Source organism: Gobio gobio (genome assembly GCF_949357685.1).
Source record: "Gobio gobio genome assembly, chromosome: 21".
NCBI lineage: Eukaryota > Metazoa > Chordata > Actinopteri > Cypriniformes > Gobionidae > Gobio > Gobio gobio.
This window is the reverse complement of record NC_137117.1, coordinates 14,970,001-14,984,308: the sequence shown is the minus strand read 5'-3', so window position 1 is coordinate 14,984,308 and position 14,308 is coordinate 14,970,001. Positions and strand designations below refer to the sequence as shown.

General features: G+C 39.5%; 1 protein-coding gene across 4 annotated transcripts in view; it reads left to right on the top strand.

Moving 5' to 3' along the window:
• plekhg5b (pleckstrin homology domain containing, family G (with RhoGef domain) member 5b) overlaps window positions 1–14,308 on the top strand; it is a gene marked incomplete at its 3' end in the record, with an annotated part of 102,252 nt that overhangs the window by 9,100 nt on the left and 78,844 nt on the right. For 2 of the 4 annotated variants that reach the window (XM_079802888.1, XM_079802889.1), the window contains exon 3: window positions 12,323–12,399. In XM_079802888.1, the coding sequence (XP_079659014.1) occupies window positions 12,323–12,399 (77 nt within the window). Of the gene's footprint in view, window positions 1–2,220; window positions 3,029–12,322; window positions 12,400–14,308 lie in introns of those variants that run through there. The other 2 variants (XM_079802886.1, XM_079802887.1) reach the window with 2 other exon arrangements.

The following is a 14,308-nucleotide window of genomic DNA, read 5'->3' as shown; positions in this document are numbered from 1 at the left end:
TGCTCCGTCTGAAAGCACTGCGAGTTTGAGTCGCTTATAATGTGCGTTTAAAAAAGCAACACGCGTCAAACATCTTCACAAACTAGTAATGTCCAACAAAATACAACGTTTAATAAGGTTTTAGTCACTCACTTCATATTGTCAGTCGAGCTGATGTGCTTCTTATCACAGAATGTCAATTAATACTTTTTTTACGAATACTATTATTACGAAAATACCTGAGAAGGCTTGAAGAACTCAAACACCATATCTTGTTGCAGAAGTATTATCTTAATGTTTAATCAGTCAAAGCGTTTCTATCTTCGTTTTATACAGCCAACAGCGTTAGCTTAGCTTCATATTAGGGATTTCCCTTAGGGATTTCCTGAAAACGAACGATTACTGCCTCCAGTATGAATTAAACTTTTGGGTAGAAAATAAGAAAAATAATACTTCTAAATACATTTATAAGACAATCCATATGTTTTTCTTCAACGTACAGGAGTTTTAATCCCCACAGTGGATGCATAAGAGGCTCATATTTCATATTAAAGACATAGACATCATAGATAAAAAGCACAGATTTTTATAGTATATATATATATTTTTTACAATAAATCCTTAGAACTTTCTAATGATTTTTAGTCATAGGCTGTCTGCATATTAACAGGTAACCCATATTTTTTTTAGTTTTCTGTAAAATATAAATATTAGTATTATTATTATACTGTTATATGTATTCTTAAATGCTCTATTTAAAATTTTTAAATAATGAATGTTATTGTAATAGTCATATTTCTTATTTTTATTTAGCAATAATAATTATCATAGTAATTATTATTAGTTATATTAATATATAAACACAAAACGTTATATACACACTTTTCATTTGTAAAAAAAATATTATAATCGCATTTTCAATCGCAATTTTAACCAGAATAATCGCAATTAGATATTTTCCCCAAAACGTGCAGCCCTAATTTCTAGTATTTAAAGGGTTAGTTCATCCCAAAATTAAATTTCTGTCATTATTTTACTCACCCTCATGTTGTTCCCAACCCTTAATTTTATGAAGCGACACATGGACTATTTTAACAATGTCTTTAGTACATTTCTGGGCCTTGAAAGTGGCAACTATATTGCTGTCTATGTGGGGTCAGAAAGCTCTCAGATTTCATCAAAACTATCTTAATTTGTGTTCTGAAGATGAACGAAGGTCTTACGGGTTTGGAACGACATGAGGGTGAGTAACTAATGACAATTTCCATTTTTTGGGGGTGAACTAACCCTTTAACCCTTAAGTATAACATATGATGTGGCCGTTTCATCTAAATATAGGTTAACCTATCAAACTGTATGTCAAACTGCTCTCCACCTGTCAACACCACTGGGGCTTGGAAAACTCACTTCTTCACTTCATCTTTAAGCACACACTCATTCTGCCTCTCGGTCACATGTCTGCACTCAAGCTCTATTACGTAAGCACGCTTTTTATGCTAACATAAAATATTTATGCCCACTGTTTGAGTTTAAAAAAAGACGCTGAAGCTTCAGAGGAAAAATCTCAGATTCATTGTCTGAAGTCTGCTTGTTGCGTCTCGTTCTACAGCTGCCTGAGCGGCCTGTTCATTTAAAAAAGCTGCAAGTTCAAAGCCAGGTTCTGGATTACTACCATATGTCTGCAAAGCCAGACTCCAAGAGTAAGTCTGCCCCGGGCGTACCCTCTAATTTCTTATCCCAAAATTGGACATTTGAATGGCTGTGCAACATCGTTCCTCCCCTATGACTCTTGCACGGTACGCTCTCACAGTAATTCTTCTCTGCAGGATAACTGAAGCCACCTTATTACACCAAGACGTTTCCAATGTGTTCCTTTAGACGTTTGGGAAATGCCACGTTTGAAATGATGTCATGTTGACATGCCTCCACCTCTTTAGAGAGGATATCGTATCAGGAGCCACAGCTGGCTGGTGTCCATCCAAGGAAACAGCTGACATTGTTGTAGTCACACGGCATTCATAACGCATAAATCTCTGAAAAGGAGGACCAGGGCTGTAATCAATGCAGAAATGTCTGGCTTTTATTGTTTGTGCAAATCATAGACAAAGTTCACTGTCTGTGTAGGAGGGGTTTGCAAGGGATCTTTGTTTCTCAAAGACTGGAAGGTATTGGCCTAGTCTGTCAATCCCAGCATGCACTTCAGCCCAGTATGAATACAACATTTGTCTGGTAGTGTGGGTTGAACACCCTCTGACAACCAGTCCTCTTTGCCCAAACTGCTTGCACAGACTTTGACACCGATGTGCCTGTTCCTTGCAGACTTGGAAATACTGATTGTTCAGTAAAGAAACCGCAGAACCGCATCTGAAATGAAGTTGAAGAAGAAGCACCGCCAACTTCTCAAAAGAGGCGAGACATTCTCGTCAAGACATCGAGCTACCTTGGAAGACTTTAATTTGATTGTTTTTACCGAGGTGTAGGGGAATTTAAGGTGTTCCCATCTTGGCGTACTGCGAGATTCTGTTGTGGGATCCTCAAATTGAGACGTGAGGAACCCGTCATACGTTCTCAATTGAGATTTATTGTCATGAGTTACATTGGGGTGCTGTGAAATGGGTGCCAGGATTCGCTTGGGTTTGGAATGTAGGTCCGGTTTTGGCATGCCTAGTTGCGCACTTTTATGGGTTGGAACTCGTGAAACGGGATCAAAGAAAGGTTTAATTGTTAGGGAAGATGAGGTAACTGCAGGTGCTTGCTTTATGGCGAATTGTTTGAGATTGACTATATCCAGTTAAGGGCACATCAGAGGTGGACGTCAAGATGACTCGTTAGATGTCGTATTGTTTCCTTTTAAAGTAGCCTTTAGAAGATCAGTTAGCGGGGTGCTTGTTTTTGTAGTTAACATTTACAGCCTCGTCCTTCACGATGTTCCTTTACTGGAGGAAACGGGGAGCTTATGAGCTCGAGACACTCCCATCTTCTTTGACAGAGCGGGGGGCAGAACGGTACTCTTGGTCGTGCCCTATGGATGTCATCCATGATGTTAATGGTAAGGCTGGATCCACCCAAAATACCCTCACTTTTCAGTCACTAACTATGAGTTGTTGTCTAGTACACTTCCATCTCAAACGGTAGGCTATTTGCTTAAACTTTAGAATTTTAATGTTGTTGCTTGCATCCCTAGTTTATGTATGTAAGGGTCAGATGCATGTCTTTGGCCATTGCATTATTTCCTGCTGTTTTGTAGTGCTACATTCAAGCAGATTTTCATCTTAAATCCTATTATGCATTTTCACTTTTTCAACTTTAGTTGGCGTATAATGTTGCTGTTTGAGCATAAAATAGATCTGCAAGTTTACAAAGCTCAGTCCACTCTGAAGGGAGATATTTTATTTAAAGGTGCAGTGTGTAATATTTATGAGGATCTATTGACAGAAATGCAATATAATATACTTAACTATGTTTTCAGTGGTGTATAAAGACCTTGCATAATGAACCGTTATGTTTTTATTACCTTAGAATGAGCCATTTCTATCTACATACACCGCGAGTTACAGTGAAGTCGCCATTTTGCGGCGGCAGTTTGCTACAGTAGCCTTAAACGGACAAACTGCTCTACAGAGCGCTAGCTATTCTCTGCTATCTCAGATGACGACTTTGTGCTGCGTCGGCCACCGTAGCTATGTGCTACGAAAGGGAGGGGTGAGCGGTGGGCGGTTGCAATTCGCAACCTCACTGCTAAATGCCGCTAAAATTTTTGCACAGTGCACCTTTAACAGAATCCCCTTTTCAAGAACTACAACAAACGACTCGTTTGGACTACGTGTTTTTTCCGGATCTTGTGAAGTCACAATGTTACTCATTTAAATAATCTCCACCTACAGAATTCGCCAAAAAGGGTGCAAGGGCTGGTTGAGCTGTGCTAGAGAAGATGAAGTGTGTTGTTGCTGTTTTTTTCCACCCCGGAATTTTTTTTTTCCTAAGGGGGACGAACCTAGATTGGTTCTTTTATTTTAAACACTGTTCCTGAACATTATAACCCCAACGTTTATCTAAGTGCTGCACATTTTATGTAGTACAGCTTCCAGAACCTAAGAGAGTACAATGCAGGCTACGCACAAAAGCTTCTCCTGAAATGAAACAATTTTTTTTGGTTGTTTGTGGATCTTATTATTTGTAGTTGTTTTCTATTAACAGTTCCAATTATACGTTTTATGTAGTTGCTATGATGTAAACAAAGGACAAAGCTTTGCCTTCGCTAATTATCCATGCTTTTGTGATCGATTACTGTTTGTATTGCCATAGTTTTCCAACAAATATGGTTAAAGGGTTAGTTCACCCAAAAATGAAAATTCTGTCATTAATTACTCACCCTCATGTCGTTGGACACCCGTAAGACCTCCGTTCATATTCGGAACACAAATGAAGATATTTTAGTTGAAAGCTGATGGCTGAGAAAGGCTTCACACTGGCCTCCATTGGCATTCAGTACATTGACACTTCCAAGATCCATGAAAGGCACTTAAAACGTCGTTACAAAGTCTATCTCACCACAGTGGCTCTACAATAATCATACAATGCGACGACAATAGTTTTTGTGCGCAAAAAAAAATCAAAATAACACCTTTATCCAACTTGTTCTCGACTTCCGCGTGTGCCTCCACGACGCATGCGCGAGAATATGACGCAGATCCGGCGTTCGGACATATGACCCAGAAGCGATTTGTTTACGAGCAGAGGAAGACGCGCGTGTCTATGCTGTTGGATTCTACATTGATCGTGCTTTAGGTCTCGGCGTAGTGCTCAAAATGGGGCTTAAGTGTGTATTTCATCGATTCTCGAACACCGGCGCTACGTCATATTCTCGCGCATGCGTCGTGGAGGCGCACACGGAAGACAAGAACAAGTTGGATAAAGGTGTTATTTTGATTTTTTTTTGCGCACAAAAACTATTGTCGTCGCATTGTATGATTATTGTAGAGCCACTGTGGTGAGATAGACTTTGTAACGACGTTTTAAGTGCCTTTCATGGATCTTGGAAGTGTCAATGTACTGAATGCCAATGGAGGCCTGTGTGAAGCCTTTCTCAGCCATCAGCTTTCAACTAAAATATCTTCATTTGTGTTCCGAATATGAACGGAGGTCTTACGGGTGTCCAACGACATGAGGGTGAGTAATTAATGACAGAATTTTCATTTTTGGGTGAACTAACCCTTTAAATGGTAACATTGTATCTAATCTATAAGAAAGAAACAAAACAAAAAACATACCACTCTGAAACGTCCTGTGTTCTGTGCTCTGAAACATCCTCTTGTTCCTAAACATTGTCGGGTCTGAATCGGGCTTAAGTTGATTTGATATTGACACCATCCTTAATTATTTACACCAGAGCAGAAGTTATGAAGGGTTATGAAGGGACGTAACATTTCCCGAACACGCGCTAAGCTGTGCCAATCGCAACACACTGGGCCAGCTAACCAATTACAGCACATTTCATTTTTCAGAAGGAGGGGCTTCATCGAAACAGGCGCGTTCGAGTCACTAGGGAGAGAGGAGCTGTAATAATGTAAAATATGTGAAAAATAATGTGTTTTTTGAACAATCAAGCATATTGTAGTACACCGAGACTTCGTAAAAGGGCATAATAAGACCCACTTCTACACTTCTTGTTTACTTTGCTTGCTGCCTTCGATTTGTGTTAAAAAAAAGTGTTATCATGGTCAATCATTACTGCCACCTCCATATTCTTAAGTACTCTTGCCCTTATCCTTATGCTAATAATGATAGTATATGATGAAACTGGATATTTTTCATTAGCCATCATTCAGTGTTTATTTGTTTGTCTCTCAACTTATGCAACCCAAATGTCTTCCGGAACATTTGGGACACTCATCTGTAGATGGAAAGCTTCAACAAATAGTTTCTTCTTTGATCTTCTCTTCCATTCATAAGACCTGTAATTAAGGCAGATCCATTACCGAGAGACACTCTCTGGCCACTGCGGCCTACAGAAGAGGAGCGTACTGCATTTCTAAGTGCATACTTGTCTTCTCAAATGCCATAATTAGTTTGGGGGATTATAATGGTGGGTCATGGCTTACTTTGGTGTTTGAGTTAGTAGTGGTGATGGGAAAATGTCACAAACTCATAGTGGATTATTCTGTCATCTTCTGAGGCACATTGCTGTAAGATTAGCTCTAGCGGTGCCTTCAAAATGGTCATATTACTGTATGTACTTGGGATTCAAGTGTGTGGCCTCTTAAGTCCTCTCTGCATGTTGTGGCTGGAGGCATGGAAGTGTGTGTGGTCAGAGACTTGCTGTCAGTTTTCGGTCAATGACATGAATAGTGTTTGTCAAAAGTACCGACCACGATACCAAGTTGGTACTGAAATTTTAAAAATGTGACACGTTGAGCGGAATCGTAAACAGCTCTGATTGCCCATTGTGCTCACGCACTCATCAAATATGTCTGTGATTGGTTACCCCATCCGCACGGCAGCAGTAACTGGACAGTGTCTAATTAAAATATGCATACAAAACAAAACAAAAATTTGGTTGACAGTGCAATTGGAGCTGCACAAAATATAGCCTTAGCATCGATATCGCGATGTGTGCATCCACGATAGTCACATCACAGGATGTGCAATGTAAAAATAGGGATAGTATCTTAACAGACCAGGCACCACGGTTCGAAACGCATGTGATTTGCGGATTAATTGCATAGTTTAACCATCATAGAGCAAAACTTGCATGTGTTTTAGGTCCGGTCAGTTTAAACGTTCAAGCGGTTTTAAACTGTGAGCGAAAGACGACGCACACACACATCTGATAACCGAAGTTATTAAAGCATACTGTAATCAAAATTCAATAATGGTTCAGGTTGCAAATGCAGTTTTGCTCCAATTAGGATTTTTAATGGTAATAATGTATTTTTTTTTTGTATGTTTAAACGGTAACAAGGTCTGTTTAAACTGTTTAAAGTAATATCTCACGCGCTATGCTGTGCCAACTGCACCACACTGGGCCAGTTAACCAATCACATTTCGTATTTCAGAAGGCGGGGCTTCATCGAAACAGGCGCGTTCGAGTCACTGGGGAGAGAGGAGCTGTAATAATGTAAAATATGTGAAAAATAATGTTTTTTTTAACAATCAAGCATATTCTAGTACACAGAGACTTCGTAAAAGGGCATAAAGGACCCACTTCCACACTTCTTATGTACTTTGCTTACTGCCTTCGATTTAATAAAAAATGTGTTATCATGGTCAATCATTACTGCCACCTCCATATTCTTAAGTACTCTTGCCCTTATCCCTATGCTAATAATGATAGTATATGATGAAACTGGATATTTTTCATTAGCCATCATTCAGTGCCAGTTTAAACGTTCAAGCGATTTTAAACTGTGAGCGAAAGAAGACACGCACACACACATCTGATAACCGAAGTTATTCAAGCATATTGTAGTCAAAATTCAAAAATGGTTCAGGTTGCAAAGGCAGTTTTGCTCCAATTAGGATTTTTAATGGTAATGTATTTTTTTGTATGTCTAAACGGTAACAAGGTACAGTATGTTCAAACTGTTTAAAGCAATATCTCATCTAATTCATAGAAAAATTAAGCATCTCTCTCACTTTCCTTTAAAAATGGAAATGTCTTTTTTGTCCTTTTGTTGTGTATTTGTAAGCATTTTGTGTAGGGGACAGGTGAACTTCTATTAGCCAAAAGTCCGTTTAATGTGTAATCCAATGGGATCCTTTTCACTAAATAGCTTTAAACCCGTGTGGTGATGCAGCAGTTGGCTGCATCTCTGACAGTCAAGCGAAACACCCCGTACCTTGGCAGGCCGCTGCCGTCTGCCATCTGTCTTTCAGTAGACGCCTCGCGTTACATAACTCACACTAGCGTCTCCGGCTGACGGGGAGGTTTAGCCTTCAGAGCGAAGAACGAGGCAAGACGACAGTTCCAGTAGTGTGCCAGTCGTCTCAGTGGTACAGGACACGGGGATAAATTCACCACTGATCTGAGGCATTCCTCAAATTCCTCGTAAAAGCCTGTACAAAAGCGATACGTAAACATGCTCTTAGAAACCTCCACTCTGCCTATACATGGTAAACATGGTACAGTTGAGGTCGAGGGTCCTTTCTGTGTGGTCTTCTTTGAGGAAGAGTATGATGAGGCTGCAGGGTTGTGGGATTGTCGGTTGGGAACTGTACGCCTTTGTTTTACGGATCACTGATTTGTACGATTATTCGAGGTGCTTGCTAAGACGAGCATTACTATTTCTAATGCTCGTACTTTGGGTTTGAGTGGCCTAGTAGTGTCACGGTCCAAAGTATTAAACTTCGGCTTGTCCTGAATGGTTTGTTCTACAAACGTGAATGATGCCTCAAGCCATGTACTGTATGTCATTGTTACTTGTTGTTTTTTAATTAATTATTTATTTTGGTTATCATTCATTTTATAATTTACATATTTAATATACCATTTGTAAGATTGTCAAGTTTTGTTTTTCTTATTTCTTTTTTTTAATTGTAATTTTTTCATAATAATAATTGTAGTTATTATATATAATTATTATAATTAATTTATTTTGTGTTGTCGTTTAATTATTTGTTTTTACTGTTATTTGTATTTAATAAAAAACCCTATATAAATAATTCATTTTTACATAATTAAAAAAAATACATTGTGACTTTTTTTATTAAAACATTTTTTAAAAAATGTTTCCTCTACCAAAGATGGCTACCCAAAAGGTAAACAACACTCGCATTTTATTTACTTTGGCTTTAGAAAATTGGCCACAGCGAGTTTTTCCCCTCTGTTTCTAGAGCGTGACTAGTTGCCGTACGCACATGCTGTCTCACTGTGTGTGTGTTGAGGTTGACAATGCTTGTGACGCTAACTTGTTTTTATTATTTGTTTGATTTGGGCCTAATCAGCAGTGCTGAGGTCAGACATTCCTGTCCATGTTAAACAGAGGAAGAGAAAGGGAGCGAGAGAGAGAGTGTGTGTGAAGGAACAGGAGGAAGTTAAAGAGATAATTAAACCGATGAATACTGCTGAATCACTCTTACCGCCGATTATTAGCATCCTGCTCTGAGCTAAACAAATGTACTAGTTATCCTTAAGGTGTTTTGTTCATTATTAAGATTATCAAGTCTTTCAAGTAATATTTCAGTTTCATCTTATTGTGCCCTCTTTACATTTCATTTATTTTATATTAATTTTAGTGCTGTCAAATCGATTAATCGCATCCATAATAAAAGTTTGTTTACATATGTGTGTGTGTGTGTGTACTGTGTAATTATGTACACACACACACACACACACACACACACACACACACACACACACACACACACTTTTTTTCCACCTGTTTTTTAACATCTGCAGACTTTTTTTTTATCACAAGTGTTTGCAAACCATAAATATGAGGAATAGTGATGCTTCTCTGAAATTCAATAAACTGGTGGTAAGCCAGAGCAGGCAGCTGGTGCTGTGGTCAGACACTGTTTTGTCACATGGTTTTTGGTTCCCTCACATGATTTTAGTTTCTGATTCTTGACACACTTGATTCAGTCTAAAGCAGTGGTTCCCAAAGTTTTTAGAGTGGCGTACCCCCTGAGGCATTTGATATCTTTCTGTATACCCTCTGTCATCCACTTAGACTGCTGTCACACAACTCACACCTATTCTATGAATGGGACAATATTTGTCCCCTTAAATTGTTTTTCATGTGCTTTTTTGTTGTTGTTAGTTTGCATCTGTTTTTTTAACCCTATTAAATGTATGTCATAGTTTATTGCTTTAAATTAATGAGGATTTTAAGAATTTGACATACAACAAATATCAATAAACTCAGTATCAACAAAAGCCATCTTTGCACTACAGTGGCACAAGCTGCATATATGTATTTACACAGTTAAAACCGCCAGTAGGTGGTAGTCACTGTCTTGATGAGCTAGTCATCGGCCCTGTTTACACCTGGTATCAATGCGTTTTGGTCGAGTGGACGACGCTAAAGCGGTCTAAAACGTTTTGAGCTTGTCCACTTTCTACCTCTTTCAGAGGTAGTCTAAAACGCATTCGACCGGATTGCTTTCATAGGTCCTCTTTACATCTGGTCACTTCATGACACTTCATTTGTCAACACAGATGATTGTGTGTTGAGTATCTGCGACTTACTTTCGGTTTTATTTGCAGTAGTTTGTGCGTTGGCTTGATGAAGAGATACTCAGCTGCTCATCTTGTTGGGAAGAGTAAAATTGATATATGTTGGTTCATATCATATGCTCACCGCTTGTGTGGATGCAGTCAGTTTTGACAGCAGAAGATGAGGTCATTTGACTGGATGTCATGTATTTGACCTTTTACGGCTCTACTATTTTCTTGTTTTTACACTAGAAGTGACATTTTGCCTGTTTGGAAATACATGTCCGGTTTTAATGTTATTTTAACGTGGGGTAGAATTAAATGAACTGCAAAACTCAGTCTGTCACCGGCTCACGTACCCCCATGGGTACACGTACCTCAGTTTGGGAACCACTAATCTAAAGGATCTGATTCTGAGATATATTACTGGAGAAAGCACACGTTTAAAGCAAAAGACCTCCAGATGGAAAAGATGTTCACTTTTCCTGAGAATACTGAATCTGTAAGCGGAGAGGAGAATGGAAAGTTTTTGTTGGGTCGACTTCTACAGAGGATTGCTTTCAAATGTGGCTGTCAACTGTCTTGAAATTCCCATCTACATGCAGACTTGCAGAACTAAAAGCATATGAAATAATTAGCAATCATAAAATTAACGTTTATGGTGTGGTCAGTTGTTTTAGTTTTGCACTGTGCTAATAAAAAAACACCTGTTTATCCAGTCAAGAATGAAGCGAAAGTGATATTAAACCATGGTTATGTTGTCTTTTTTTTTATTTTTTACTTTGTCTTTTTTCTACTTTGTCTTTTTTCTTGTCCTGTTTATATCCTGTTAAAGTTCCTTTGTCTGTCTTAGCCTTATGATTTTCATCTTCAGGACAGTTAAATGAACACCACAACACCCTAGCAACCACCCGGCACACCTCATAGCATCGATCCAAAATACCCTTGCAACTCAGTAAACACTGCAAATACATTAACGGCTGCTTAGCAACACCCTGGCAATCTAGATAAACGAAGAAAAAAAACTACCACAACACCCTAGCAACCACCCACCACACCGTAGCAGCCTCATACCATAGATCTAAAATACCCTTGCAACCGCATAGCAGCTCAGTAAACAATGTGAATACATTAGCGACCGCTTAGCAACACCCTGGCAATGTAGTTAAACGAACATAAGAATGCAGCAGCACCCTAGTAACCACCCATCACACCTTAGCAACCTCATAGCATCGATCTAAAATACCCTTGCAACCGCATAGCAGCTCAGTAAACACTGCAAATACATTAGCGACCGCTTATCAACACCCTGGCAATGTAGTTAAATGAACATAAGAATGCCGCAACACCCTAGTAACCACCCATCACACCTTAGCAACCTCATAGCATTGATCTAAAATACCCTTACAACTGTGTAGCAGCTCAGTAAACACTGCAAATACATTAGTGACCACTTATCAACACCCTGGCAATGTAGTTGAATGAACAAAAGAACACAAACACCGTAGCAACCACCCATCACACCTTAGCAACCTCATAGCATCGATCTAAAATACCCTTGCAACCGCGTAGCAGCTCAGTAAACACTGCAAATACATTAGCGACCGCTTAGCAACACCCTGGCAATGTAGTTAAACAAACAAAAGAACACCACAACACCCTAGCAACCACCCATCACACCTTAGCAACCTCATACCATAGATCTTAAATACCCTTGCCACCTCGTAGCAGCTCAGTAAACACTGCAAATACATTAGCGACCGCTTAGCAACACCCTGGCAATCGAACAAAAGAACACCAAAAACACCCTAGCAACCACCCATCACACCTTAGCAACCTTATAGCATCGATCCAAAATACCCTTGCAACTGTGTAGCCGCTCAGTAAACACTGCAAATACATTAGCGGCTGCTTAGCAACACCCTGGCAATGTAATTAAACAAACAAAAGAACACCACAACACCCTAGCAACCACCCATCACACCTTAGCAACCTTATAGCATTGATCCAAAAAACCCTTGCAACTGTATAGCAGCTCAGTAAACACTGCAAATACATTAGCGGCTGCTTAGCAACACCCTGGCAATGTAGACACGCACGGTCGTTTTTCTTTAGTAAATGTTCACGTTTACAGCCGATTCTGTAAGGTGTTTTTCATGTGTATCTGTGTGTGCTTTACTGTTGCAGATGAGAAGCCTGCTCAGGAAGAGGAGTGCGTGGTATGCCAGCATCCAGACTGCACAGAGCGCCGTCACGCCTCAAAGGTATGAGCAGCACACCAGACACCAGTCCTGAAGACTGCTGCGAGATCTCGCCTTCTCTGTGGAGGCCCGATCTCGTGGTTTAGAGGATCAGAGAGAGGCCTGCTGGGATATGAGGTCGCCTCTTTGGCCACCAGACTGTGAAATGAATTCCCTCTCATAAGCTGATGCTCTCTGAAACAGGAGAGCAGGGAACCAAGTCAACTCTCAGGAAGTCTTTGCTCTGCTAACTTTTTGTGTGCTTTGGGAATCATAGTTGGGACTGTTCGGAATGAGGTAGATGTCTGTTATTGTGTTGAGGAGCACGTTATGCAACAGGTTTGGATGTAATGGTGACAAGAATCTACTTCTATTGTTTTGAACTTTTGTGTTTATTTGTTACTCTTTACACTCTTAGGGATTTGATTACAGCTTTCAGCTAGTGTAGCTAAGAGTGGTATTCTCAACTACATTTAGCAGATGTTTTGATTAGACAGAATTTCTCTCAAAAGTTTGTGGTCGGTAAGATTTTTGTTGTTTTTGAAAAAATGCCTTTATAAAACTGTAATATTGGGAAATATTTGTACAATTTTAAATAACTTTTATTTGAGAATTTCTGCTGAATTTTCAGTCTTCGGTGTCACATGGTCTTTCAGAAAACATTTTAATATGTTGATTTGCTGCTCGAGAAACATTTGAAAACCATTGTGCGTCTGTGTCTGTCTATGTGTCTGTCTACGTGTTTGTATGTCTGTGTGTGTCTGTCTGTCTGTCTGTCTGTCTGTCTGACTATCTATCTTTGTGTCTGTCTGTCTGACTATCTATCTTTGTGTCTGTCTGTCTGTGTATGTGTCTGTCTATCTGTCTGTCTATGTGTCTGTGTGTCTATCTGTATGTGTGTCTATCTGTCTATCTGTCTCTGTCTCTATCTGTATGTGTCTATCTGTCTATCTGTCTCTGTCTCTATCTGTATGTGTCTATCTGTCTATCTGTCTCTGTCTCTATCTGTATGTGTCTATCTGTATGTGTCTATCTGTCTGTCTATGTGTCTGTGTGTCTCTGTCTGTGTGTCTCTGTCTGTGTGTCTCTGTCTGTGTGTCTATCTGTCTGTGTGTCTATCTGTCTGTGTGTCTATCTGTCTGTGTGTCTATCTGTCTGTGTGTCTATCTGTCTGTGTGTCTATCTGTCTGTCTGTGTGTCTGTATTTCCGTCTATCTGTCTCTGTCTAGTTTCTGTCTGTCCATCTTATTGTCTATATATCTGTCTGTCAAGTGTCTGTATGTCTGTGTCTGTCTGTCTCTGTCTGTCTGTGTCTATGTGTCTGTCTGTCTGTCTATGTGTCTGTCTGTCTATGTATCTATCTGTCTATGAGTCTGTCTGTCTGTCTATCTATGTGTCTGTCTATCTATGTGTCTGTCTGTCTGTCTGTATGTCTGTGCCTGTTTGTCTGTATGTCTATGTGCCTGTCTGTCTTTCTGTCTGTCTATGTCAAGTGTCTATGTTTCTGTCTATATGTTTGTCTGTATGTCTATTTGCCTGTCTGTCTGTCTTTCTGTCTGTCTATGTCAAGTGTCTATGTTTCTGTCTATATGTCTGTCTGTCTGTGTCTATCCTTAAAAAAATAAATTGGTCATGAAAATAAATAAATCACGATGCAAAAACGGTATGTAAAAAATATTCTGCTGGGGTTACATACAGGAAAACCCCTTTATGGTCAGCACTTGTCCTTCAGTTTCTGTCAAAGCAGATGAGTTGTTTATTCCCTCCTTACGGCGTTGAACCGAGAGTGTTGAGCTCGATTTATTTTGAGAGAAGACAGAAATCGACCCAGAGAGAGAGTTACCTGTTGGAGCTTGCGAAGTCTCACCTAATCATTCTTTTGACAACGGGTGCAAATGTCTCTCCATTCATCCAAAAGCCTGAATTCAGTTGG